Raw genomic sequence first — 27,332 nt, 5'->3', positions numbered from 1 at the left:
GGTTTTCAAGCGAAAACAGCTCCTGATTTTCAGACGTTTTTCTAGCAACTCTCGTTATTCGCGGCGTATTTTACAGCCGTTTATGGAGCTGTTTTTCAATGGAGTCAATGAAAAACGCCTCCATAAACATCCCAAGAAATGAACTGTTCTTTTTGGGTGGTATAACCGTCTGTTTTTTTTTTTTTAAATATCCTTTTTATTGTCAGTTTTCACATTTTCTTACAAACATTTCACGTAAGAGTTACATCATGAGTGCGCAGCACTCAACTGTCATGGGATTAATTTTTAAATTAAATTCAACATAACATATAAACACACCAACATAGAAACATGGCATAATTGTCGATCTTCAGATGGACCAAACAAACATGACTCCCCCAACTCCAACACCACCTAGATCATCAATGAGTTTCCACTCATCCTTTCTCCCCCAGCTGACTTACAGTTGCATCCTCCCTAAAACGCCTGCCAAGAGCTGCGTGCAGTACCACTTTGTGTACTGGAAAGGCCTAACAATTTCCGCTATTTCGGCTGTTGTACATTGCGTTTCTATAAATACTTGCCACTTATCAAATAGCTTCTTGGTTCCCGTTTCCTTCCGCCTTTCCACCTCCACCCTCTCAAGAACCAATAACTGTTTCAGCCGTGACACAATCAATTCTAACCCCGGCGTGTCTGCCTCTAACCAGTGACTCAGGAGGCATCTCAAAGCTACCAGTAAAATCGTGTGCACCAACACGGGAGGTGATCTTACTCCTCGAGCACCCTCTTCCTCTGGCGGCCGCGCCTGATGGAATAGTAGCGCTTGAGGCGTCATTGGGAGATTCGTTTTCCAATGGTCCTTAATATATTTCTGTACCATCCCCCAAAATCGTTTCGTATGTACACACCCCCACACTCCATGCCACAAATTCGTCAGTGGTGTATTGCACTTGGGACAACTTGTAATGCGATCAGGGAAAGATTGTGAGGGCAAGATATTAAAGCCATATATAGCTGCATGCATCAACTTGAAATAGGTTTCCCTCCAGCTCTCATTTATCACACTCTTCCGTACCGTCTCCCAACCCCCCAGTATGGTCTCTCCTATATCTGGATCCTGAGTCCACCGTTCCCAGCTTTTAAAACTAATCCTTAATTGCGGACGAACAAAACCCTCTCTCAATGCTCTATACATTCCTGAAATGGTCGCCCGCCCAGTTGTTGGACCTATGACCTCATCCAGAGTGTGCGTAGTAGCTTCCTTGCTCAAATCCCTGAGCCTGGAGGTACAAAATGTTCGTACCTGAAGTACTTGCAAAAAATTGACTCTATCTACTATGGGTCTGAGTTTAGCGGTGATTTCCTCCCCAGTTAACCACCTCTTTTCCTCTATATGCATAAGATCCCCTGCGCTACCAATGCCTACCCTCCCCCATGAGGCAATTCCGTCCCCCTTGTCCATTCCCGGTAAAAACTCCGGATGACCGCTCAACGGCATATACTTCGATACCAGGTGGGGTAACCCAAACTGCTTACGTACCACTTTCCAAGCTAGAACTGTATCTCTCAATACAATGGAGGTTTTGAGACGGCACGGAAGAGAAGCGATTCTACAATGTAACAAAGCTTTCAGGTTCCAAGGTGAAGCATACTCCCCTTCCAGATCTAAATTGGAATAATTGCTTGTTTCATGAAGCCAATCTACTACATGACGCATAAGACAGACCACGTTATAACCCCTGACATTCGGAAAGTTCACACCCCCTTCTTGTTTACCCATCATGAACTTGGTGAGTGCTATGCGCGGCCTTTTTCCTGCCCATATAAATTTAGTGAATGAAGCCGTCAATTTCGAGACATCCACATGCTTCAACAAGAGAGGTAGCGTTTGAAAGGGGTATAGCAATCTAGGAAAACTAACCATCTTGATCAGATGACATCTTCCCAAGAGGGACAACGGCAATTGGCCCCATCTAGTGAGTTCCGCTTGTATTTTTTTAATTAACGGGGGATAATTTAAGCCATACAGAGTGTCTGGTACCCTCCCTATTTTGATACCCAGATAGGTAATGCAGTGTTCCACCGGTGATATCCCGCAACCCAAGGATTGCCAAAAGGTCTTTGGCAATGGCCTGCCCAACTCCAGCAGTTCGCTCTTAGCTATATTGACTTTGTATCCCGAGCATTGCCCAAATTCCTGCAAAAATTGAAAAACCTTCCCTAAATGCTCCTGAGGGTTTGACATAAAAAGTATGACATCATCAGCGAACAGGGCTAATTTCACTGCACAAGATCCCACTTGAATGCCTCTGAACATATCCGATTCCTCCAAGAATCTGGCCATAGGTTCCAGTGCTAGATTGAATAGCAGGGGCGACAAGGGGCAACCCTGTCGTGTTCCTTTATGTAATTGGAAGGGATCTGATAGGAACCCCGAGGAGTGAACGCGTGCTTGCGGGCTAGTGTAGACTCCCTTCAGGAAGACCCGGAAATCTCCCTGAATGTTCATTTTGTCTAGCACCATCCCCAGCCATTCCCATTGTATGTTATCAAAGGCTTTCTCTGCGTCTAGCGCTAAAAGTGCCGGCCTGGTACCTGGCTGGGGATCGTGCCTGACTGTTTCTAGCACCGTCAATACCTTGCGTAAATTTGTCACTGCAGCCCTGCCCTTTACAAAGCCTACCTGAGATTTTCCCACCAGTATGGGTAGATACATAGCCAGTCGATTGGCCAAAATTTTTGTGAGCAATTTCTGATCTTGATCTATCAGCGAGATGGGGCGGTACGACCCCGGGTCAAGAGGATTCTTCCCCTTCTTGGGTAACACCTTTATATGCGCTACCTTGGCCTCTGCTGGTAAAGCTCCCGTTCCTAGTAAAGTATTATAGTATGCCACCAAGGTAGGGCTGATTTCTTCTCTCAGAGATTTGAAAAACTCCCCTGTGAATCCATCCGGACCCGGGGCCTTTCCGTTAGATAATGTTTTAATGGCGCTCCAGACTTCCTCTAGTGTAATCTCCGCGCTCAAATGACCATTCTGCTCCTGGGTGAGCCCTGGCAACTTCACCTTCTCCAAAAATTCCCTCCCTTTTTGGAGATCTATGGGTGTTTCTGAGTAAAGGGCTTGGTAATATTTACTTAATATGGTATTGATTTTTTTTGGGTCCGAGGTAGGAGTTCCGTTTGATTCTTTAAGTGTTGAAATATGTGCCGGTGCATACCTCCCCTTTGCTAACCGCGCTAATAATTTGCCCGCCTTATTGCCGAAACGCATTAAATCAGAATCAAATTGGGACCGGTAAATACTCTCTCTTTTGTCTAACCATTGATCAAACTGTCGCTTGGCTTCCTTCCATTCCTCCCCCAATAGCATTGATGGTGAATGTAGGAATTCTGTGTACGCACGCCGTAATCTGTCGCTCGCTGCCTTGTATCCTTCGGTCGTCTTACGTTTAAGATTAGACATATACTGCATGATTTTCCCTCTTATTACCGCCTTGGCTGTACGCCAATACAATGACGGTTCCGAGCGATGCGCTACATTATCCCCATCGAATTCCATCCACCACCCCTTAAGCTTCTGTGTAAAGCCCTCATCCTTTGCCAGAAAAGCGGGAAACCTCCAGATAAAATCCGTTCCTCTAGCTACTGTGTCAGCCAATGTAATGGTAACCGGAGCATGGTCCGAAATAACTAAATCTTCAATTGCCGCTTCACGTAAACGTCGCGCCATTGCGTCACTAACTAACAAATAATCAATACGCGACCATGACTGATGAACATGAGAGAAATGTGTATATTCCCGCGCATCTGGGTGTAAACTCCTCCACGCATCTATTAGGGCCGTGTGTCTTAAAAAGTCGGGCAAGATCTTATCTCTATTTCTCTGCGAACTAGTCCCTGCGCTCCTATCCTCCTTTGAAGACCTTACAGTGTTAAGGTCTCCCCCTAAAATCAAAAACCTAGTGCGATCCTGCTGGAGTTGGGTTTCCAAGTGACCAAAAAAACCAGTGTTAACCGTATTTGGGCCATACACATTATGAATACTGATGGTTTCCCCTGCATGCTCCATCACTAGATGGATCCAACGGCCCTCGTCATCCCGCTCCTGGGACACCAGCGTAAACGCAAAGTTTTTATGTACCAGAATTATAACTCCCGCCTTACCCTCCCTTGCCGACGAGCCAAAAACCTGACCCACCCAGAACTTTTGCAAATACTTAAACTCCGGCTCGGTTAGGTGAGTTTCCTGCAATAGGGCCACATCAGGATGCAATCGTTTCATGTGCCTTAAAAGTTTGGTCCGTTTCTGTGGGGACCTCAGCCCTTTAACGTTCCAAGAAACTATTTTCATGTTATTGGACCGTGTTTAAGATGAGCTAAAGTGCCTAAAAGTCGTGTGGAGTCCAGGGAGTCAGATCCGTCTTTTCCCAAGAGCCATGTACAAACATTAACATTAACATCATAACCACACCCTGGCTTGTAAGCCAGAACCAACAAGGCCAACCATCCCTTACCTAACAAAATCATAAAATCACCTGCGGCAAGGGTTAGCAGTCCCTTAATACCCACTGGTGTATGTGACTTCACTTTTTTCTGTTATGCCAGAACGCGCCCCTCCCTCCCCCTCCCCCCCAGCCTGTCTATATGGCTCCTTCCATGAGGAAGTAACACCTGCCTTTGCCCCCTCAGTACCTCTTTGTCGCCTGCGCACCCTTATGTACATTCCCTTATCATTACTTTAACAGCCTAGAGTCCGTTAGGATTGCATCCTCACATTTCCCTATGAACCTTGCTTCGCTTCAAGGTTTCCCTACCTCCGTGCCCCCTATCTCCTACCACAATTTCCCTCAGTCTGCCATTGTAACAGATAACACTAATCCCTTGCATGGGGGAGGCATTGTATAACTCCCGTTCAATCCCGCCCACCAGGGACAATCTCAGATCCTGATCTAACTCCCTCACAAATATCTTGCAGTGAAAAAGCAGGGAAATATCAGAATGCATATACTTCAACCTTGATAACATTGTAGCATTGTAACAATAGGTCAACTATTGACCGATACATAGTGCTGTATAAGACTGCAAAATATCCCCCTCAATAACTTTCAGATTATCTGTAAACTTATCTGTATCTGGTCGGAATCTGCAATTGGTCTACAGCGTCCACAAAATCATCATCACAACAGCTTAAATAAAATGCGCCAAAAAGGACTTCGTCCGTCAATCAGGAGACGTGGATCGGGTGCGGTCCCGTGTTCGCCTCTGCGGCTTCGGAGAGTCCCCTCTATTTCCGGCTCGACCCCCCCGGAATCTTCCAGGTGTGGGCATTAAGGCTTCTGCCCAGGTACGCTCCATATTTAGCCGGTTCCTTTTGTCTTCTCTTGACTTGCGCTGCGGACTATGTACTGGACTGTGACGCTCCTCTTGCTGTGATCTGTTCCCACAAAGCTCCGCAAGTGCGTCCTCCGCTTCCTGTGGAGTGGTGAAAACCTTGTTCCGCCCGTTCTCTTGAAACACCCGCAGGATGGCTGGGTACTGCAGGCTAAAGCGTATTCTCGCTTGGAACAGCGCGGTGCAGATCTTGCTGAAAGCTCGCCTTCGTTTTGCAACCTCCGCCGAGAAATCCTCAAATAGTAGCACTTTCATGCCCATTATTTCCAAAGGACGCGATCTGCTGCGGAAAGCTTTCATGAGTGCCACCTTGTCATTGTAATCCAACAGTTTGAAGATCACTTGTCTGGGACGATGTGAATTGTGGTCAGCTGTTGCTGGGAGGTTTCTGGGGTCCGGCCCCACTCTATGCGCCCTCTCCACCCGGCATGGACGGGGGAGACCTAAGGCTTCCGGCAATGTCCTCTCACACACTCGTTGCAAATCAGCAGATATCACCGCTTCTTTCAGCCCCACCAGTCGCAGGTTGCTCCTCCTGGAGCGGTTTTCCAGATCCTCCACCTTGTCCCCCAACTGCGCAGTAACAGACAGCACCCCTTTGAGTTTGGATTGCAGGCGTTCATTTTCATCCTCCAGCAGCGTCATACGCTGTTCTAACTCATCAGCTCTGATATTGACTTGTGCCAGCTCCGCATGCACGCGGTTTAGAGAATCTTGCACCGTTTTTTCCAGCGCCTTTTGCAGGTCTGGCGCTATCTGTTTGGCTACTTCCCGGGCCAGGGTTACATAGTCAATGGCTACTGGAAGAGCGGACAGTACATGCTCTGCCGGGCTTGAAAGCTGGGACTGATGGTGCTGCAGCTCATCTTCCTGTGTGTATAGCAGGGTCGCAGTGGCGGGAAGCGCCGCCATCTTACCTCCCTTTACCACGGCCGCGGCTGATTCCTCCATGGCTGGCTTCTGCGCGCTTCTGAGGACGTACCTGTCCATACAGGCACCACCGATGATGTTGCCGTGTGCAAGGCTGGTGACTTCCCCGCTGATTATCGTCGCCGTAGCGACTATTGCGAGCTTACAGGCTGGACGGGAGCGGGAGCTCAGTCACTCGCGTCCTGCATCCCCAGCGCCGGAACCGGAAGTCGCATAACCGTCTGTTTTACAAGCAGATGCATTTAAATTCTGAAAATGTTATTTTTTATAAATTGTCTCTAAATTTTGCAATTCTTCACCAATAAACACTGAATATATTGTCCAAATTTGACCACTAACATAAAGCCCAATGTGTCACGAGAAAATCTCAGAATCGCTTGGATAGGTTTAAGCATTCCGACATAGACATGTATAACCTGCAAAGAGTCCAACAAGTTGCAGTCACTTAATCAGAGGTGCAGGGTCTGTCCCAGCAGGTACACTGTCCATCTACGGATATTGACGTCAGGGGCTCCTCCTGGGGCGGAATCTCCAGACAGTCGGCAACGGGGATTCCGCTCAAGGAGTAGCCACTGTCCATATATGGACAGAGACATCAGGGCTTCCCACTAGGAGCTCTGGCTGGGGATTCAGCTTCTAGAGGTAGTCCCAATGGCGACATCTACAAGGGGGTGGTGCTATCTTCAACGGGAGTGTGGCACCATCAACATGGACTCTGTGGCACTATATAGGGGCACTATCTACATGGGCACTGTGGCACTATCTACAAGGGCACTGACACTTTATATGTGGGAACGAGCACCAGGGGCAGCTTTGGGGTCATTATACTGTATAAGGGCACCTAGGGGGGCATTATACTGTATGAGGGCAGCTATTGGGACATTATGCTGTATGAGGGCAGCTATGGGGACATTATGCTGTATGAGGGCATTAAGCTGTATGGGGTAGCTATGGGAACATTATACTGTATGGGGTAGCTATGGTGCAATAAACTGCATGGGGCAGCTATGGAGCATTAAACTGCATGGGGGCATTATACTGCATGGGGCATCTGTGTGTGCATTATATTGCATCGGGGCATCTGTGTGGGCATTAAACTGTATGGGGGCATTTGTGTGGGCATTATACTGTATGGAGGCATCTATGTGGGAATTACACTATTTATACTGTATGGAGGCATCTATGGGGCATTATAGTGTATGGTGGCAGCTAGAGGGCATTATACTGTGTGGGGGCAACTAGAGGGCATTATACGGTGTGGGAGGCACTATGGGAGAATGTGGGCTGAATCAGGTGTGTATGGGTGGGGGTTGGGTGGGATTATGGGACGTGGCTTAAAGAGAAAAAAAAATTGGCACGGCGGATCGGTTTGTTTTGTGATACTTGAGAGTTGGGAGGTATGTCTGTTGGCTTAAATTAAATGAAGAAGCAGTACTTTTATTTGCCTCGCAGAGAACATATCTGGGCTCAAACAAGCTTCTGAGGTGTCTAGATGTTTTTGAATCAATAGTAGACCAAACGCTCTGTTGACCGGATGCAGCCTTACTGCTTTATAAAGAGGCATATTTTATGTTCAAATAAATTAAGGTCATTTTGATTTAAAACTTCTGATCTTCCCAACATAGACATGTATAACCTGCAAAGAGTCTGTCTAACAAGTTGCAGTCACTTAATCAGAGGTGCAGGGTCTGCCCTACCAGCTGCGGTCAGAGGTGCAGGGTCTGCCCTACCAGCTGCGGTCAGAGGTGCAGGGTCTGCCCTACCAGCTGCGGTCAGAGGTGCAGGGTCTGCCCTACCAGCTGCGGTCAGAGGTGCAGGGTCTGCCCTACCAGCTGCGGTCAGAGGTGCAGGGTCTGCCCTACCAGCTGCGGTCAGAGGTGCAGGGTCTGCCCTACCAGCTGCGGTCAGAGGTGCAGGGTCTGCCCTACCAGCTGCGGTCAGAGTTGCAGGGTCTGCCCTACCAGCTGCGGTCAGAGGTGCAGGGTCTGCCCTACCAGCTGCGGTCAGAGGTGCAGGGTCTGCCCTACCATCTGCGGTCAGAGGTGCAGGGTCTGCCCTACCAGCTGCAGTCACCTATTATCAGAGGTGCAGGTCTGTTCCACAAATCCTATATTATTAGTCACAAAGAACCCTACGATGATAATCCTTTTCTGAGGGCTGACTACACAGCTATATATACACGCTGCTTGCAATGTTCATGTAGAAAACAAGAAGCGTATGATAGTGTCCAACGTGTCCACTCTCCTCCTATTCAGAGATTAAGAGGAATTTACATAAAACACGGCCCTTTCCTGGCACCCTGCTTCTTTCTTTCAAGAACTTCTTATTTCTCATTTGAGAAAGAAGAGGTTCCCACATTAACCGGTGTGAAATCACTTTTTTGTGGGGATATCACCATAGAAAGTAACCCAGCTTCTTGCCCCATGTCCTCATCTCTGAGCCGGAGATGGGTTTACATATTGCATGGCCCTTTGCAGGTTCCTTGCGTGCTGCAGGGTATTACAGTTGCAGTTCATCTATATGAGGGCTTATTTAAAATAGCGATGTTCATGTTCTTGTGCTCTTTGAGCGTAGAACTGACAGCATACAGACTGAACACTGACACATTAAAGTCAATGGGCTCATTCACATGACCGATTTTCCACGCGGACCATCAGTTCACGCAAAGAAAATCGCAGCTTGCACTACTTTGGTCCGATGCTCGTGTTAGACTCTACCATTTGAGTCAATAGGTCCGTGATGGGTTGCTCGAAAAAAAAAAAAAAAGAGCAAAGGTTTTTTTTTTTGTTTTTTTGACGGACCTGAAAAACTGACGATCACAGATGCTACACGGACGTTAAAAACGGACACTGGAACAACAATACTGATTCAACTCTGATATAAAAGAGTGTCAAGTTCTCTCTGATAAAAACACAAAAAAGACGTTTTACATTGCTCATCTGAATACAACATAAATAGGAGACAGAAAGTAATGATTAGGCTCGGTTCACACTCCGTGTTCTGGTTGCGTTATTAATACTAGGTTTTTTTGGTCGGTGAACACCTATTGTGAGACATGGGACTTTATCTACCAAAACAAAAAAAAAATTATGCTAAAAACATAAAACGACTTACTGTGAACCCAGCCTTAGGCCCTGTTCACACAGTTTTTTTACACGAAAACCACGTCGGATAACACGCCAAAAAACGGCTGAAAATGCCTCCCATTGATATGAATGGGAGGCGGATGCGTTTTTTTACCGCACGCGGTAAAAACGCTTGCAATAAAAAGAAGCGACATGCCCTATCTTCGGGCGTTTACGCCTCTGACCTACCATTGACATCAATGGGAGGCAGAGAAAGCGTATTTCGCTGCATTTTTGCCCATGGCACTCAATGGGCACGAGCGAAAAACGCCACGAAAAACACGGCAATCTGCCTCACAATTCCAAACGGAATTTTGAGGCAGAATTTTCTGCCTGCTAAAAAACTGTGTGTGAACTCAGCCTTATAAGTAAATCTCTGTCCTGAGTGATGTACACCACCACCATGCAGGTTTTGATTTGCCACAGAAGTCTGGTCTTTGTAATAATCTGAAGACGCCAGTATACAGCAGTAGAAGCCATCACTAGTATATGACAGTTCCTACATTTACACAGTATATTTCAGATAACACAAAATTGAATATTGATATATATTAGTCAGAAGAGAATTTACTCAGTAATAATTACACAGAAAAACGCAGCAAATCTAAAACCGATGTCTAACTAGAAATACAGATTTCCCAAAGAACTGACAACAAATCCACAGAACTTGCTGCTCTACCTGGGAACAAATCTGTATGTGAAGTCACCTGAAAAAATTTGAGGTAAAGCCCGGCCCCAATCAGGACTTCACGTGAAGCAGTGATTACAGGCAATTAGGCTCCCCGCACACGAAGCGCAATTACTGCAGAATTTTCCATTCGGATTTTCTTTTTAAAAAAAAACTAAAAAAAAACAGCAACTCTATACTACCTGCTATAGGTGTTCCCTTAGTGACGCCTCACTCCCCGTCTATTCTCAGTGCTGCCGGCCTCCTGGGAGGACGTTCCACCACATGTCACTGCTGCAGCCACTCACAGGCTTCAATGCACTGACGCATCGTTATGGGACACCAGGGGAGGTAAGTATTGACTTTTTTTGTAGAAAAGATTTATAAGATATCTCCTAGGCTACTGAAGGCCTTTCCTGCCAGGATGTAGGTGATATGTCCTTGGCAGGGAATGGGTTAAAAAACCAAGAACTTGAACAATGAAGAAGGTCTTCTGGATGCCATAAATATCGCTGTGAGATCTCATCCATTCTCAGTAATTGCAGAAGTAGATCATGTGGGGATGGGAAAAGTTGTCATAGCAACTTCAGCAACTGGACGCACCCCGATCAGACTTTACATACAGACTAGATATTTAATAAAAGTCTGGTGTAGGGTTGTAAGTTCAACCCTACTTTGTTGGTAAATCCCCTGCAAGCATTTCGCTAGAATCTCAGAACACTAAAGCGTCACTGTCAGAGAGTGGCACTTTAAATAGGAACATCTATATGGGAACCATAAAGCAGGTGCTTTATGCTGCAAAAGCATTTGGCAACACTGATTGGAGAAGAACCACTGACTCACGGGACAATACTGCTGAAGCAATGAGGACTGTGGAATCTGGGCACATCACTGAGAAATCTAGGTCAAACTCTTATAGATGCTCGAATCTAAAGAGCCACTGTCATGTGTACATCTAGAATGCCTTGATATAATTTCACAAATCTAACCATGAAAACGGATCACATATATTTTGTAATGATCTGCATTTTGGATGCATAAAAAGTGAAGAACCAATAAGGTGAGAACTATGGGAAAATCTGTGTAAGGCCGGATTTACAAGAGCGTGTGCCTTTTGTGCGCGCAAAAAATGTGGCATTTTGCGCGCACAAAAGGTACTTAACAGCTCCGTGTGTCATCCCCGTATGATGCGTGGCTGCGTGATTTTCGCGTAGCCGCCATCATTATGACACACTGTTTGTAAACAAAAGCACGTGGTGCTTTTGTTTTCATTCATACTTTTTACTGCTGTTGCGTGAATCACGCGCGTCCCACGGAAGTGCTTCCGTGTGCTGCGCGTGATTTTCACGCACCCATTCACTTCAATGGGTGCGTGATGCGCGAACACCACAAATATAGGACATGTCGTGCGTTTCACGCAGCGGACACACGCTGCGTGAAACTCACGGACAGTCTGCACACCCCCATAGACTAAAATAGGTCAATGCGAGGCTCGTGAAAATCACGCGCGTTGCACGGACGTATATCACGTTAGTCTAAATAAGGCCTAAAGGTATATTCACACAGTGCAATAGGTATAGAGCTCCATTTTCTGCTGCAGGTGATATATCTAGCCTTACAAACACGGTGCATTAGGAGTTCACTCCAGTATTAGGGCGGATTCAGACGAATGTAAGCGTTTTGCACGCGTGGCAGCAGCGTGACAGCTCCGTGTGTCCTGTTCATATGGATGCGCGGCTGCGTGCTTTTCGCGGAGCTGCCATCTTTATGACAGTCCATTTGGATGGACGTGGTGCTTTTCGGTTTACATTCATTCTATTACTGATGTTGCGCGATGCGTGATGCGCGAAAAACGCCTAAATATAGAACATGTCTTGAGTTTTACGCAGCGGACTCACGCTGCGCAAAACCCACGGACTGTCTGCACTGCCCCATAGACTTGTATAGGTCCGTGCGACCCGCGTGAAAATCACGCGGGCTGCACGGACGAAAATCACGTTCGTCTGAATCCGCCCTTAAACAATCATTCAATCACTGAGCACAAACTAAAAGAAAACAGTTTCTGGCCAAATGTAAAAATTCATTGAACACATTTATTACTCATGAAAAATCTGTAAATGATCTGTTTTTCAAAGTTAGATGTATTTACAACTTTTCCCCCTCCTTTAGGGAAATGAAACCTTTTCAAGGAAAAATAAAAATCTAATTTTGCTTTAGTGGCAGTTTTCAGGCTGATTCTGTGATTGATTTTACTTTCAACTCTTCATTCTAATTATACATTCACCGATCTCTGCAATATTTCAGTGAAATACATGTTCTTTAAACAGCCAAAAATAAGTAGAAAATGATAATTTCTTGCCTCCAATTCAGTAATAGTCAGTTTTACCTTAACATGAGACTAAATATATGTTACTCTTAGGGTATGTGCACACGTAAACTGCATTTACGTCTGAAATTACGGAGCTGACGTAATTGCTCCTACTCGCATTTTGCGAGGCGTCATTGACGGACGTAATTTAGAGCTGTTCTTCATTGAATTCAATGAAAAACGGCTCAAATTATGTCCAAAGATGTGTCCTGCACTTCTTTGACGAGGCAGTCATTTTATGCGTCGTCGTTTGACAGCTGTCAAACGACGACGCGTAAATTACAGGTCGTCGGCACAGTACGTCGGCAAACCCATTCAGATGAATGGGCAGATGTTTGCCGACGTATTGGAGACGTATTTTCAGGCGTAAATCGAGGCATAATACGCCTCGTTTACTCCAGAAAATAGGTCGTGTGAACCCAGCCTTACTGTATACAAATCTCTCTTGTAAGAGCATCTGAAAAATATGTATTTTCTAAAGATCAGTGTAATTTTTTTTCTAAAAATATTGATTTTATGACATTTTTTTGTACATGTAAGGACTTGTTCACATTGCGTTTGGATTTCCTTTCATTTGTTCCGTCAAAGGAATAAATGAACGGAACGGCAAATAAAATATTGTTTCCGTTTGCATAACCATTAATTTCAATGGTATTTTTGTTTTGTTCGTTTGCCTCCGTTCCCATAGGTTTCCGTTTTTGTCACGAAAAAAATAGCGCAGCATACTACACTATTGTTTCCATTAAAAAAAAAACGAAAAAAAACAAACACTGAAACGTTGCAGAACGGATGCAAACAAACGAAACAAAAATATACCATTGAAATCAATGGTATTTCAAACAGAAACAATACTTTTTGTTCATCTGTTCCTCGCGGATCTGAACAAGCCCTAGGTCAAATTTCTGGCTATGTATGGAAATAACTAAAATAAAAATGGACTAGTCATGTACAATACACCACAAAATATAGAATTCATTTGGTGGATATGCTACAAATTATCAGCCTCGATAATTAAATAGGGTTGTATCAACACTACAACATCTGTCCATGTGCCCTATTAGTGAATATAAACTTTATAGAGGGGATCCTGCAGTGGGGATCCCCCTCCCTAAGGCCTCATGCACACAAAGTATTTTTTTCCTCCCGTAAATACGGGTCCTTGGTCACACGTATTCGGCCCGTATTGCACCAGTATTTACGGACCCGTACCCGTAAATACGGGTCCGGTGTCACCCGTATTCCACCCGTATTTATGGGCACGTTTTCGCTGCAAAATTGCACTGCACTAATCGGCAGCCCCTTCTCTCTATCCTGCACTGATAGAGAGAAGGGGCAGCCCTTTCCGCAGTAAAAGTAAAAGAAATTCATACTTACCCGGCCGTTGTCTTGGTGACGCGTCCCTCTTTCGACATCCAGCCCGACCTCCCTGGATGACGCGGCAGTCCATGTGACCGCTGCAGCCTGTGATTTGCCTGTGATTGGCTGCAGCGGTCACATGGGCTGAAACGTCATCCCGGGAGGCCGGACTGGAGGAAGAAGCAGGGAGTTCTGGGTAAGTATGAACTTCTGTTTTTTTTTTACACGTTGATCTATATTGTGATCGGTAGTTTCTGTCCAGGTAGTGCTGAAAGAGTTACTGCCGATCGTTTAACTCCTTCAGCACCCTGGACAGTGACTATCCCCTGATGTCTCCTAGCAACGCTCCCGTAATTACAGGTGCACACACGTAGTCGCCCGTAATTACGGGAGCCCCATAGACTTCTATGGGCCTGCCCGTGCCGTTATTACGGCCTGAAATAGGACATGTTCTATATTTTTCAACGGCACGGGCACTTTCCCGTAAGTATACGGGGAGGTACCCATGGCCAATAGAAATTTATAGGCCCATAATTACGGGAGTTTTTACATTCGTGTGCATGAGGCCTAAGAGAGTATTAACACAGTCGAGTCACATTATTATGGCCACCAGCTAATATCCAGCGTAACCCAGCAGCTAAACTGGCTGGGAGTGACTCAATAAGGTGCCGGTCGGTTGTCTCAGGTATCTGGAGCAATGATGACTGCAGTGCATTCCAAATTTGCTGGAGGGAGCGTGGGGGAGGATCCATAGAGCGAACAAGACGATCGAGGTGGTCCCACAGATGCTCAAGTCTGGCAAATTAAGGGGCCAGGGAAGTACTTGGAAGTCTTGGACACTTTCTTTCATGGACTACGCACTGCCGACGTTGAAAGTAGAAGGTGGTCATAATAATGTCACTCGACTGTATGTCACAGTCATTTGAATGGGTGCCATGTAATACTATATTACACCCTGTAGCAGCTGCTGGCCACAACTTCAGGCCCCATGCACACGACCGTAAAACTGCGGACCGTACAACGGTCCGCGGTTTTACGAACCCATTAGGTTTTATTGGTTGCACATTCGGTTTATTGGTTGCAGATACCTTTCCGTAGCGCTACGGATGGGTGTCAGTGCCGGGAATTATGGAGCATGTCCGTTGTTTCCGGGTTTTACGGGCCGTGCTCCTTTCGTGTCCTAACCCAGTGATATCAACTATTTGCTGTATACGTTAAACGTAGGCCGTTAACGTATGCCATAACAGTGGCATCGGTCACCATGGACTATTAGGCCCCCTAAACACGATGCGTACTACGTGTAGATTTGTCACATGGATTTTCCTGAGGCAAATCCACAGCGTTAGGCCTCATGCACACAAACGTATTTTTGTCCTCCCGTAAATACTGGCGTAAATACGGGTCCTTGGTCACACGTATTCGGCCCGTATTGCACCAGTATTTACGGACCCATGCCCGTAAATACGGGTCCGGTGCCACCCGTATTCCATCCGTATTTACTGGCACGTTTTCGCTGCAAAATTGCACTGCACTAATAGTCAGCCCTTCTCTCTATCAGTGCAGGGGAGAGAGAAGGGACAGCCCTTTCCGCAGTAAAAAGTAAAAGAAATTCATACTTACCCGGCCGTTGTCTTGGTGACGCGTCCCTCTCTTGACATCCAGTCCGACCTCCCTGGATGACGCGGCAGTCTATGTGGTCACATGGGATGAAACGTCATCCCGGGAGGCCGGACTGGAGGAAGAAGATGATGATTTCTGGGTAAGTTAACTTTTAATACTATTAACTCCAGCGGTACTCACTGTCCCGGGTGCTGAGAGCTACTGCTGATAAGTTAACTCTTTCAGCACCCTGGACAGTGACTATCCCGTGACGTCACCTAGCAACGCTCCCGTAATTACAGGTGCACACACGTAGTCACCCGTAATTATGGGAGCCCCATAGACTCCTATGGGCCTGCTCGTGCCACACCTAAACACGCATTTTAAAAAACGCACTATTAATTGCGGATTTTACCTGCGTTTACCTAAAGATTTGATGCAGATTTTCCAAATCAAATCCTGCAACCTGTGCATTTAGCCTTATGGTATAAGTTAAACGAATAGGTCATGAACTGGTGTCATAAGAGATGTATCGATTAAACGCACATACCATTATAGTCTATAGGAGACGGATAACCATATTAGTATTTCTTCACAGGTATCTGTTAAACATAAACTAATCCGTTTAACGTATAGGTCATGAAAAGCTATTGAAAAGCCCATGATGTGCAAGTTAAACATGCGCCTGTGACGTATGCCATACATCACCCATAGTTTCCCATGTTAAAAAAAAAAAAGTATACAACGCTGTATCATTCTTTTGTCTAATCCCGCCGGATGGATTAGCGTGAACTAGTACACTTTTACATACCTTTTAAAAATATATATATTATACCGACGTATAGCAGTCCAACGGAGGCCAAATGGACCCTCTTTGGTCTCCGGCTATTGGAATCCTATCGACACATTTAGTGTGTATGCTGGGAGCTTTATTGACATATACGCTAAACCTAGGGCCAACGTGATATGACCTAGGCCTAACCTTCATGAACGTGATACCCCACCAGCGCAGCTTCTAACCTATAATTAAATAGGCCTATAATCGTTGCGGCTTGAGAACAGAGGCTCCAATTACATTTATGTATGGCTGACTTCACATTCTATGGCGATTAGACTATATAATCGCACAAAGTTCTCGAATAAAAAAAAGCTTTTGAAGCCCTTGATAAACAGACCTCTAATGACATCTTTCACTTCAAAGGCTGTACAAGACAATACCTGTAGAACAAGAGTAAACTATTGATTCACCACAATTACATTGAATTTCCTGACCGAGCCACAAGGCAGTCATTTAGTACAAAACTTTCCAACCACCCCCACAATCCGAAGATCTCAGGTTTTAGTGGATCCCAGTTTACAAAAAACAAATAAATCACTAAGGCTTTGTTCACATCTGCGCCAGGGATCCGTTCCGACAGATCGTCTGAGCTTTTCATCGGAATGGAGCCCTGACTGACACAAACGGAAACCGTAGTCGACTACTCTATTGCTTCCGTCAAAACGACGGAACCCTTGCACAACTGAGACAAACAGGAAACCATTGGAACCGGATCAGTCACCATTGAAATCAATGGTGATGGAAACCTTTGATTTCCGTTTGTGTCCGTCAGGGTCCAATTCTGACGGAAAGCCCTGATGGAACGTCGGAACGGGACCCTGGCGCAGATGTGCACGAAGCCTAAGATAACTAAATTCTCACACACAGATTTCTGACCAATCAAATAAAAGGTCTGTAAAGCTGGCCATACACATTAGGTAGCTGCGTGCCAAAAGAGTGTTCATTCAACATACAAAACTCCCTATTTCTCGCAGGCTGATTGTATGGCCAGTTTAAGACCTCATGCACACAACTGTAGAGGTGGTGTGAACGGCCCCTGATTTGCGGCTCGGATGGCTGCGGAGCGTCATCTGCAAATCACAGGCCGGGCCTGGACCGCAAAATGCATCTCATATAGGACATGTCCTACCTTATTGTGGTTCAGGCAGCCGGGCAATGCACTGACCGGGGAAACAACGGTCGCGTGCATGGGTACAAAGAAATTAACGAGACCATAAAAACACGTTTGTGTGCATGAGGCCTTACGGTAGGAACACACACACAGCGTAAACCAGGTGGATTTTCCGCAACTAATTAATTGCGTATTACAGTAGCGCAGTGTGCGTGAGATTTCAACAAATCTCGTCCCCACACTGCGGAAAATGCAGCTGAAATTTTTTTTTATTCAACCGCAGCAGGTCAATTAATGCTGCAGAATCACAGCTCTTCTGTTGCGGGTTTTCCCATTGAATTCAATGGGGTGCTTAAACCCGCAACGAAGCGGCGTGTGTTGCGATATTTGCGGGTGGAATCAGTGATTCTGCCACAAAAATCGCAAGTAACAAAAAAAAAAAAAAGTTATACTTAGGCCTCATTTACAAAAAACGCAGCGTTTTGCGTGCGCAAAAGGCACTTGACAGCTCCGTGTGTCATCCGTGTATGATGCGCGTGTCATCATAGAGATGAGGCTAGTCGACGTCAGTCACTGTTCATGGTGCTGAAAGAGTTAACTGATCGGCAGTAACTCTTTCAGCACCCTCGACAGTGCATTCCGATCACCATATTGAGTAACCTGTTTAAAAAAAAAGAGGTTCGTACTTACCGAGAACTTCCCGGCCGTTGCCTTGGTGACGCGCCTCTCTTGACATCTGGCCCCACCTCCCTGTATGACGCGGCAGTCCATGTGACCGCTGCAGCCTGTGCTTGGCTTGTGATTGGCTGCAGCTGTCACTTGGACTGAATTGTCATCCCGGGAGGTCAGACTGGAGGAAGAAGCCGGGAGTTATCGGTAAGTCAGAACTTTTTTTTTTTTTACACGTTCAAGTATATTGGAATCGGAAGTCACTGTCCAGGGTGCTGAAACAGTTTAAACTCTTTCAGCACCCTGCCCAGTGACTGTCTCCTGCCGGGTTCGGTCAAAACGAGTTCGGCCGAACCCGGTAAAGTTCGGTTCGCTCATGTCTAAGACACTCCGTTCGGATGTTTGTAAACAGAAAAGCACGTGGTGCTTTTCTGTTTACATTCAGTTTGACAGCTCTTGCGCCAATCACGCAGTTCGCACGGAAGTGCTTCCGTGCGACCTTCGTGGTTTTCACGCACCTATTGACTTCAATGGGTGCGTGCTGCGCGAAAAACGCAGATTTATAGAACATGTGAGTTTTTTTCAGCGCACTCACGCTGAGCAAAACTCACGGACTGTCTGCATGCCCCCATAGAGTAATATAGGTGCGTACGACACGCGTGAAAAGCACGCGCGTATATTACGCTCGTGTAAATGAGGCCTAAAGCAAAGTGGAGATGAAATGTACAAATTTCATTTTTTTTCAGAAATTCAATTTAAATCCATTTTTTTTTTTCTGTAACACAGCAAGTGTTAACAGAAAACCATGACTCAATATTTAATCGCCCAGATTCTGCAGTTCTTAGAAATATCCCACATGTGGCCCTAGTGTGGTAATGGACTCAAACACAGGTATCAGAAGTGAAGAACCACATAGTGGATTTGGGGCCTTCTTTTTTATTAGAATATATTTTAGGCACCTTATCAGGTTAGAAGTCTTGTGGTGCAAAAACAAAGAAAACACCCCAAAAATGACCCCATTTTTAAAGCTACAGCCATCAAGGAACTCATCTAAGAGGTGTAATGAGCAGTTTAACCCAACAGGTGTTTCATAGATTATTAGAATTGGGCAGTGAAAATGTAAAAAACTAAAATGATTTTTCCAATAATTTTTAGCTAAAAAGAAAAACGAACTAAAATAACAGTGTCCACAAGGAATATAGAAAAAGCCCCCTAACATTTCTAAAGAAACTGCTCCAAAGTAGAGAAATACCCCATATGTGGTCATAAACTGCTGTTTGGGCACACTGACAGGCTCAGAAAAACCGCCATTTGGCTTTGGGAGCGCAGATTTTTTTTTTGGTAGTATTGTTTGGAGTTTTACTGGTATTTAAGCTTATAATGTGGGGGCATATGTAAGCTGGGCGGAGTGCATCAGGGTATATGTAAACTGGGCGGAGTACATCATCAGGGCATATGTAAGCTGGGCGGAGTGCATCAGGGCATAATAGAATGATGTAATAATGGGGTAAATTACTAATAAAATTGAATAATTCATGGATTGTGTGGTAGGCTTTGAGCCAATCCTTTATGCACAGACAGGATTTTTTGGGGCAGGTGTCACACTGATAAATTATGTCCTTTCTTATACCCTTTTTGGAACATCCTCTGCACTTTTATGGAGTCCTTTCCTTGTTTGCAGTTTTGAGAACTTCAATGAGAAAGTGTTGTCCTGCTATAATAAGTCAGCCTCGCTTCAAGCGGAGATGACGTTTTTGGGCAGACGTGCTTGGGCCCTCCTCGCGTCCCAAATACTAGGACCTTGATAATTACTTCTTACAACTGAAGGAATGTTCCCAACTAATCTGCACATCGGAATAGCAAGTCAGCCTTATACAACGCCATCCATACAATGCGCATGGCCAGCTTTATGTACCATGAGACACGGATATGTGGTAAATAGGGGTATTGTACAAAATATCTGCGCTCCAGTATTGCCTAATCTTTGACTTCTTCACTAGCCCTATAAGCAGGACAAAGCCCTAGCCCTAAAATGTCCACCTGTGGGGTCTAGCAAATGATGACATGGGGTTTATAGGGAAAAACTACTGGACCTAAAAAAAATTAGTCCGGGCCATCATTTTGCATCATGAGAGTCATAACAATTTATTTTTCCGTTGACAAAGCTGTGTGAGGGCTTGATTTTTGTGGTATGAGCGGTCATTTTTATTGGTTCAATTTTTTTTAACACTCTTCATTCAATTTTTTGGAAGACAAGGAAACCCAAAAAACAGCAATTTTAGCACTTTTTTTATTTGTTTTTTTACATCGTTCATCGTGCACAAACGGAAACTTTTAGCAACGTTTCCGTCACCATGGAGATCAATGGTGAGGGAAACTGAAGCTGAGGTTTTAGTTTGCCGTTCCGTTGAGGGGTTACCTGACAGAAACCTCAGACGGAACTCCTCAACGGAAGGGCAATGCTGATGTGAACACAGCCCAACACATATGGTAGGCTTTGATACAGGGCCCAAGTGCATGTGTGATACGGTTTGTTGGACCCTGTATCTAAGCCTAGGGTAGGTTTAGATACAGGGTCCAGCAGGCAGTAATCTTATACAGTATGGCTTAAAAGGGGTTGTGTAGACACTAAACATTAATGGCCTATCCTTAGGATAGACCATCAATAGCTGATGGGTAGGAGTCGACTCCCGGGACCCCCGCCAATCAGCTGTTTTGAAGGGGGTACAGCGCTCGTACAAGCGCTGCTTCCCCTTCATTTCATTGCTCGCACAGTGTGAGAAAGTGACCGGAGCGAAGGGGAAGTAGCCCTCGTATGAGCACTGCACCCCCTTCAATACAGCTGATTGGTGGGGGTCCCGGGCGTCAGACCCGACCTATCAGCTCCAGCAGACAGTGGTATTAAACGTACCCTCCTCTTCGGCCGCACCGGAGGTCCTGACTCCGTCTAGGGTCGGGATGTTGTGCGCTGCGCATAGCGCTGTGATGTCAGGCTGCCCTCCGGAAGGAGGCATGCAAGTACTATCAGGTACTATAGTAACGGGGGACCCGTGTAGTTTATTACATAGGCCCCAGTTACTATGGTAACTTTTCATTGATGCGGTGCGGGGGGCCACGGTCTCCCCTGGCTTTGGGGTCCAGGCCCAATGGAGGACCCTATATTCACGCAACTGAGTTGCCTCAGATATTATGTTATGTTGCCTTCACAGGATAAAACAGTCATAGCCCCTATAATAGAATTATAGGTTATAAGTGAGACATCTTTTGACTAGATAGGTTGACTGGGCTACATACAATCATCATAGCAAGTTAGAATTTTTCACATTTGTAGCGTGTAAACCAATGTCATAAATTGATCACAGATGTTAGCAGATAAAAAATAATTCAAACCAGAATATGGACAATGACTATAATAGCGAAGCGATACAGACACACACACAACTGGTTATTACATGAAATGGTGCTTATAATCTAATTGTGAAGATGTAAAGCAGAATAAGGGAGTACTGGTCAACATTATAGATGCTTCATATGCATTCAACCTTTCAATGTGATGTTTGATCACTTTAATATTGATAAAACGCCATCATGGCATACTGTAACATACTGAAAACCTGCTGACTGGCCGCTCGCTAAAAAAAAGGCAATTAAAACCCGAGCTACAAAAGACACATCTTACAATACACTCACGTAGGGAATTCTTCTCACATCACATTCAGGGCACCATTGACTACTCATGTATGTGACCACCTTTTACAGCATACAAAATGCTTTTATTAGATTTATTGGCATTTCATCTGCCAGTCTTGAATAAAAAAAAAAAAAAATAGGAGTATAGGTCCTCTTACATGGTCCAGCATGGGCCGTGTAAGCGAGCGCCGATCAACGAAACAGGTCGTTGATCTGCACTCGTTTGCTCCATTCAGAAGGACCTATGATCAGTAATGTAGGGGGACAAGCACTCGTTACTATAATCACTCGTTCCCGTACATTTCTATCATTTGGGGAGCACATCACCCTGTATACAACAGAGATGTGCTGCCGACAACGATAATATTTGAAGTTGAATAAACGATATGATCAGCCGATGAACGTGCGTTTGATCGTTCATCGGCTAATTGTTGCCCTATTTACACAGGGCAATGATCGGGAACAAGAATTCATAAGAATGCTCGTTTTCCTGATAATTAGCCCCTCTTAAATTAGCCGTATCTCTGCCGATCGTGCCACCGAAAGGGAATTCTACACCGGCTACGTGCTGGCATAGATTTCCCCTTTAATTTGCGCCAGTTTCTGGTGTAAATTATAGTAAATTTGTCAGGCTGCATCAGGGCATGCCTCCTTTCGCTAATACCTGCCTACCTTTTAAAAAAGTGACGGAGACCGTTTAAAAAGACAAAAGTCACAAGTCACAAAATTTTTATGCAAAAAGACTCAGTTTTTGCACAAATCGCAATTTTTCTACCCAACAAATCTGCCATTGAGTGCTTAAAGGATAAACCTTTGAAGACACACATTATATATATATATATATATATATATATATATATATATATTACCTCAACGTGTCATGGTGATTTAAGCAACTTTGTACTTCGTTTCTATTATTTATTTATTTTTTTTCAATTTACTTTTTCAGATAAGCTGCATCTTGCGCTCAAGCCCGAATCCGTCAGGTCAGAGTGACTGACTGCTTCAGTGACCGCGGGTCCTGCGTGATCCAGCTGTTAGCGATCACATCTAAGTTCATAACTTAGATGCGATCGATATTGGCTAAATAAAGGAGAGCTGGCCACGTATGCACATTACTTTTTCCACGGAAATCTATCGTTGTTAGGGTATGTGCACACACACTAATTACGTCCGTAATTGACGGACGTATTTCGGCCGCAAGTCCCGGACCGAACACAGTGCAGGGAGCCGGGCTCCTAGCATCATACTTATGTACGACGCTAGAAGTCCCTGCCTCGCTGCAGGACAACCGTCCCGTACTGTAAACATGATTATACTACGGGACAGTTGTCCTGCAGCAAGGCAGGGACTTCTAGCGTCGTACATAAGTATGATGCTAGGAGCCCGGCTCCCTGCACTGTGTTCGGTCCGGGACTTGCAGCCGAAATACGTCCGTCAATTACGGACGTAAATAGTGTGTGTGCACATACCCTTATGGAGACAACCGAGCCAGTGATTCCTTTCAAAAGAGTGAGCCACTCGCATGCACGGATAGCTCTCTACCTATTCTCGGCTGGATAGGATTGCCAAATGACCGTCAAGGGACCCCTAGTTTCCCAAGAGGTGGGGGTCCCCAAAGGTGAGCAGTGTAAGCCACCTACCTAGTTACTGCCAGGGGCGCAACTAGAAAATACTGAGCAAGCAGATTGGGTGAGAGGACCGCGGTCTTTACCTGCGTTGGGAGAAGATGCCCCTGAGTCACGGTGGGGCTACATACGACGTTAATACATGAAAAGGTTTGTGTGTGTCAAATTCAAAGCACCACGAGGACAATACCCAGAGTTCAGAATGACAATCTGGCAGCGTGACAAACATTTTATAGTACATAGATCTTAAGGGGGAGTTCACAAAGCATTTTTTGGCACGGATTTTGATGCGGAAACCACGTCAGAATCAGCGCCAAGAAATGCCCCAAATAATTTCAATGGCAGGCAGAGGCTTTTTTTTTTTTTTTTTTGCCAGGCATCTTTTGGCAGCTCACAGAAAAACAAGCGGCATGCTCTTTCTTTGAGCGGTTTCCACCTCTGACCACCCATTGAAATCAACGGGAGACGGAAAAAGCTGCGGCACTCGTTTTGAATGCTTTTTTTTGCAGCTGTTTTTGCCCGCATTAGATTCAAGGGCTAAAAAAAAAACTCAGGCAAAAAACACCACAAATCACGTGAAAAAAGAAAACCGCTGGTAATTCCAAATCTGCCTCAAGATTCCTTTAGGATTTTTTTCTGCCTGACAAAAAACGCTGTGTGAACTACCCCGAACACAAACGTTTAGAAGTACTGGGCCAGTTTTGTGAAATCACTGGCGTTATTAGGCTGGGTTCACATGGAGCGTTTTTTGTTGCGTTATTAACATGCAGTTTCAGTTTTCGTTGATTAACTTCCATTGAGAGACATAGAAGTCGAACTACCAAAACAAAAAACGCAAGCTAAAAATGCAACAAAACCGCACCATGTAAATCCAGCCTCAAAAGTGAAGAAATACGTGTGAACAGTAAGGGTATGTTCACACGGCCTATTTACGGACGTAATTCGGGCGTTTTTGCCCCGAATTACGTCTGAAAATAGCGCCTCAATAGCGCTGACAAACATCTGCCCATTGAAAGCAATGGGCAGACGTTTGTCTGTTCACACGAGGCGTATATTTACGCGCCGCTGTCAAATGACGGCGCGTAAATAGACGCCCGCGTAGAAGAAGTGACCTGTCACTTCTTTGGCCGTAATTGGAGCCGCTATTCATTGACTCCAATGAATAGCAGCGCTAATTACGGCCGTAATTGACGCGGCGTTCAAGCGCCTGCACATGCCGGTACGGCTGAAATTACGGGGATGTTTTCAGGCTGAAACATCCCCGTAATTTCAGCCGTTACGGACCCCCGCCGTGTGAACATACCCTTAAGAGACAATTATTGGAGAAACATCGGCATATTATTGTCTGATAAGTGGCAGAACTAATAAGAATGGGACCAGATAAAGAATGACATCTAGTTTACGGAATCAAACACGCAATGTACGGCTCAAGAGAAGTTTATAGCCACAGGTGTAACAATGCAAAACCATCAAACATACCCGATCAGTATCTGCACTATATGAACGGGTGGCAAGGGAGAAAACCGGAAATAAGGCGATGGTGGCGCACAAACTGGTAGAGAAAGGTGGTTAGAATGAGAAGGTAAGCGGCAGCAATATATCAGGAATAAAACAACACACACACATATATATATATATATATATTACACATATACATCCATAATTACCACCTTCCAAACCCGCTGCCACACTACATACTCCTATTAATAATAGGATGATGAAGGTCGTAGTAACATCCCCAATACCGACATATAAAACACCAATTAACCTTTGGGTGACAAAGGGGTCAGCAGTGAGAGGATGTGTGAAGCAGCAGCGGATCAGCGCGGGTTATTACATCTGTAGTCAGTGATGTCAGAGCATCATCATCCTCAGTGATATAACCGCAATGATCATATAATAATGAGATATGTGCAGCCCCCAGGGTCGTCGTGTGTATTCCACACACACACCCCCACAGCGCTTTCCGTTCTCCATCCCTCCACCTCCTCCGCATCCATCCATCTCCCTCACAGACCTGGATGTAGTTATTCTCGCAGTAGTCGGCCACCCGTTCCAAATTGGTATAGCTGTCCAGAAGGGCCCGTCGGCCGCCGGGGATCTCCTCCTCCAGCAGCATCTGCAACTCCGCCATGTTTTTCCTCACCACATTCTTCTCCTAGAAGCCCCGCTACACTGCAGAGGGATAAGCTCGGAAAGACAAGCGCGGGGGCGCGCACAGCACAAGCAAATGCAGGAGGCGCGTCCCCGACGCACACTCGCTCAGCAAAGGGGCGTGTCCAAAATGTGCGCAGCTCTGAGCTCACGGTTGAGTAACCTGACAATGCGTCTGCGCGGTGGAGCTGGGCTTGTTAAGCGCGCACTCCCCGGGTTCTTGGTTCATATTCGGTTCGTATACGGTCGCCTAGCAACAGAGGCACTGGGAAAGCTGGAGAAGGCGGGGGCGCGATCTGTCATGTGACCCGCGCTTTCTCTTTTATGGTGACGTCATTTTTGTGATAGTTTTCCGCTTGCAAAAAAATGGGAACTGAGTTACCTCAAAATAGTTCAAACATAGGAGATGAATGTTCACACAAAGCATAGCACATATTGACGAATGTTTATGTGTGTGTTTATTTGTAAGCTTTATTCTTCTCACACGTTTAACCCCTTGTCACCGGAGCCTGACGCAGACCCATTTTTCAAATCTGAGGTGTCACTTTATGGGGTAATAACTTATATTTTTCTGTGAGACATCGGCACAGAATTATTAATGTTTTTGAGCCTAGAGTATGTTTTACACAAGGACTGCGAAATGACCCTGATAGCCGGCGGGCAATAGACATTCAAAAAAGGCTAAACGTGCTGGAGCACACAAAACACCCAGCTTTCCCAGCTATCAAATAAATTTATCAAAATAAACTAAGATATAACTTTTAATTAGTCCAGCTAAAAGGATTTCAGTTGGGACATACAACATATAGGTTTAAAAGTAACCAATGTAGGTTTCAGTACGAGACAGTTGTCCTGCAGCGAGGCAGGGACTCCTAGCGTCGTACATAACTATGATGCTAAGAGCCCGGCTCCCTGCACTGTGTTCGGTCCGGTACTTGCAGCCGAAATACGTCCGTCAATTACGGACGTAATGACCTCGTGTGAACATACCCTAACAATGAAGTATTGAAAGCACTGTCTTTATGGACCTTGCTTTGTGCATTGGGGCGCAGTCATGCTGGAACAGAAAAGGACCTTCCCAAAACTGTTCACACAAAGTTAGGCCTTATTTACACGAGCGTGTTAATCGTCCGTGAGGCGGCCGTTGAAACAGCCGCCGTCCCATGGACCTATGTAATTCAATGTGGCCGTTCACACAGCCGTTGTTTCAAGGGTCCGTGGGAAAATAGGACATGTCCTATCTTTTCACACTTCACGTATCCCTCCATAGACTCTCAACTAAGGGGGATGCGTGACATCATGTCCCGCAGCGCTGAGCACAGATGCACCTCGGACGTGAAAAACGGCCCCCCTGTAGATAGTGCCACAAACAGCCCCCCTGTAGATATCGCCACACACAGCTCCCCTGTAGATAGCCCCACACACAGCCCCCCTGTAGATAGCTCCACACACAGCCACCCTGTAGATAGCGCCACACACACACACACTGCCCCCCTGTAGATAGCTCCACACACAGCCCCCCTGTAGATAGCTCCACACATAGCCCCCCTGTAGATAGCTCCACACAGAGCCCCCCTGTAGATAGCTCCACACACAGCTCCCCTGTAGATAGCTCCACACAGAGCCCCCCTGTAGATAGCTCCACACAGAGCCCCCCTGTAGATAGCTCCACACACAGCTCCCCTGTAGATAGCCCCACACACAGCCCCCCTGTAGATAGCTCCACACACAGCCCCCCTGTAGATAGCGCCACACACAGCCCCCCTGTAGATAGCTCCACACACAGCCCCCCTGTAGATAGCCCCACACACAGCCCCCCCC

The 27,332-nt window shown here is 45.7% G+C and overlaps 1 protein-coding gene across 27 annotated transcripts in view; it reads right to left on the bottom strand.

Annotated features, from left to right (window-relative positions):
• Positions 1-25,723, bottom strand: part of ABI2 (abl interactor 2) — a 104,408-nt gene extending 78,685 nt beyond the window's left edge. For 7 of the 27 annotated variants that reach the window (XM_075829801.1, XM_075829812.1, XM_075829807.1 and 4 more), the window contains exon 1: positions 25,375-25,722. In XM_075829801.1, coding sequence (XP_075685916.1) covers positions 25,375-25,491 — 117 coding nt within the window. In that variant the 5' untranslated portion in view covers positions 25,492-25,722. Of the gene's footprint in view, positions 1-25,374 lie in introns of all 27 variants that reach the window. The other 20 variants (XM_075829804.1, XM_075829822.1, XM_075829816.1 and 17 more) reach the window with 5 other exon arrangements.
• Positions 25,724-27,332: the final 1,609 nt, after the last annotated feature.

This window comes from Rhinoderma darwinii, chromosome 6 (genome assembly GCF_050947455.1).
Source record: "Rhinoderma darwinii isolate aRhiDar2 chromosome 6, aRhiDar2.hap1, whole genome shotgun sequence".
Taxonomy (NCBI): domain Eukaryota; kingdom Metazoa; phylum Chordata; class Amphibia; order Anura; family Rhinodermatidae; genus Rhinoderma; species Rhinoderma darwinii.
This window is presented reverse-complemented; position numbering and strand designations above follow the sequence as displayed.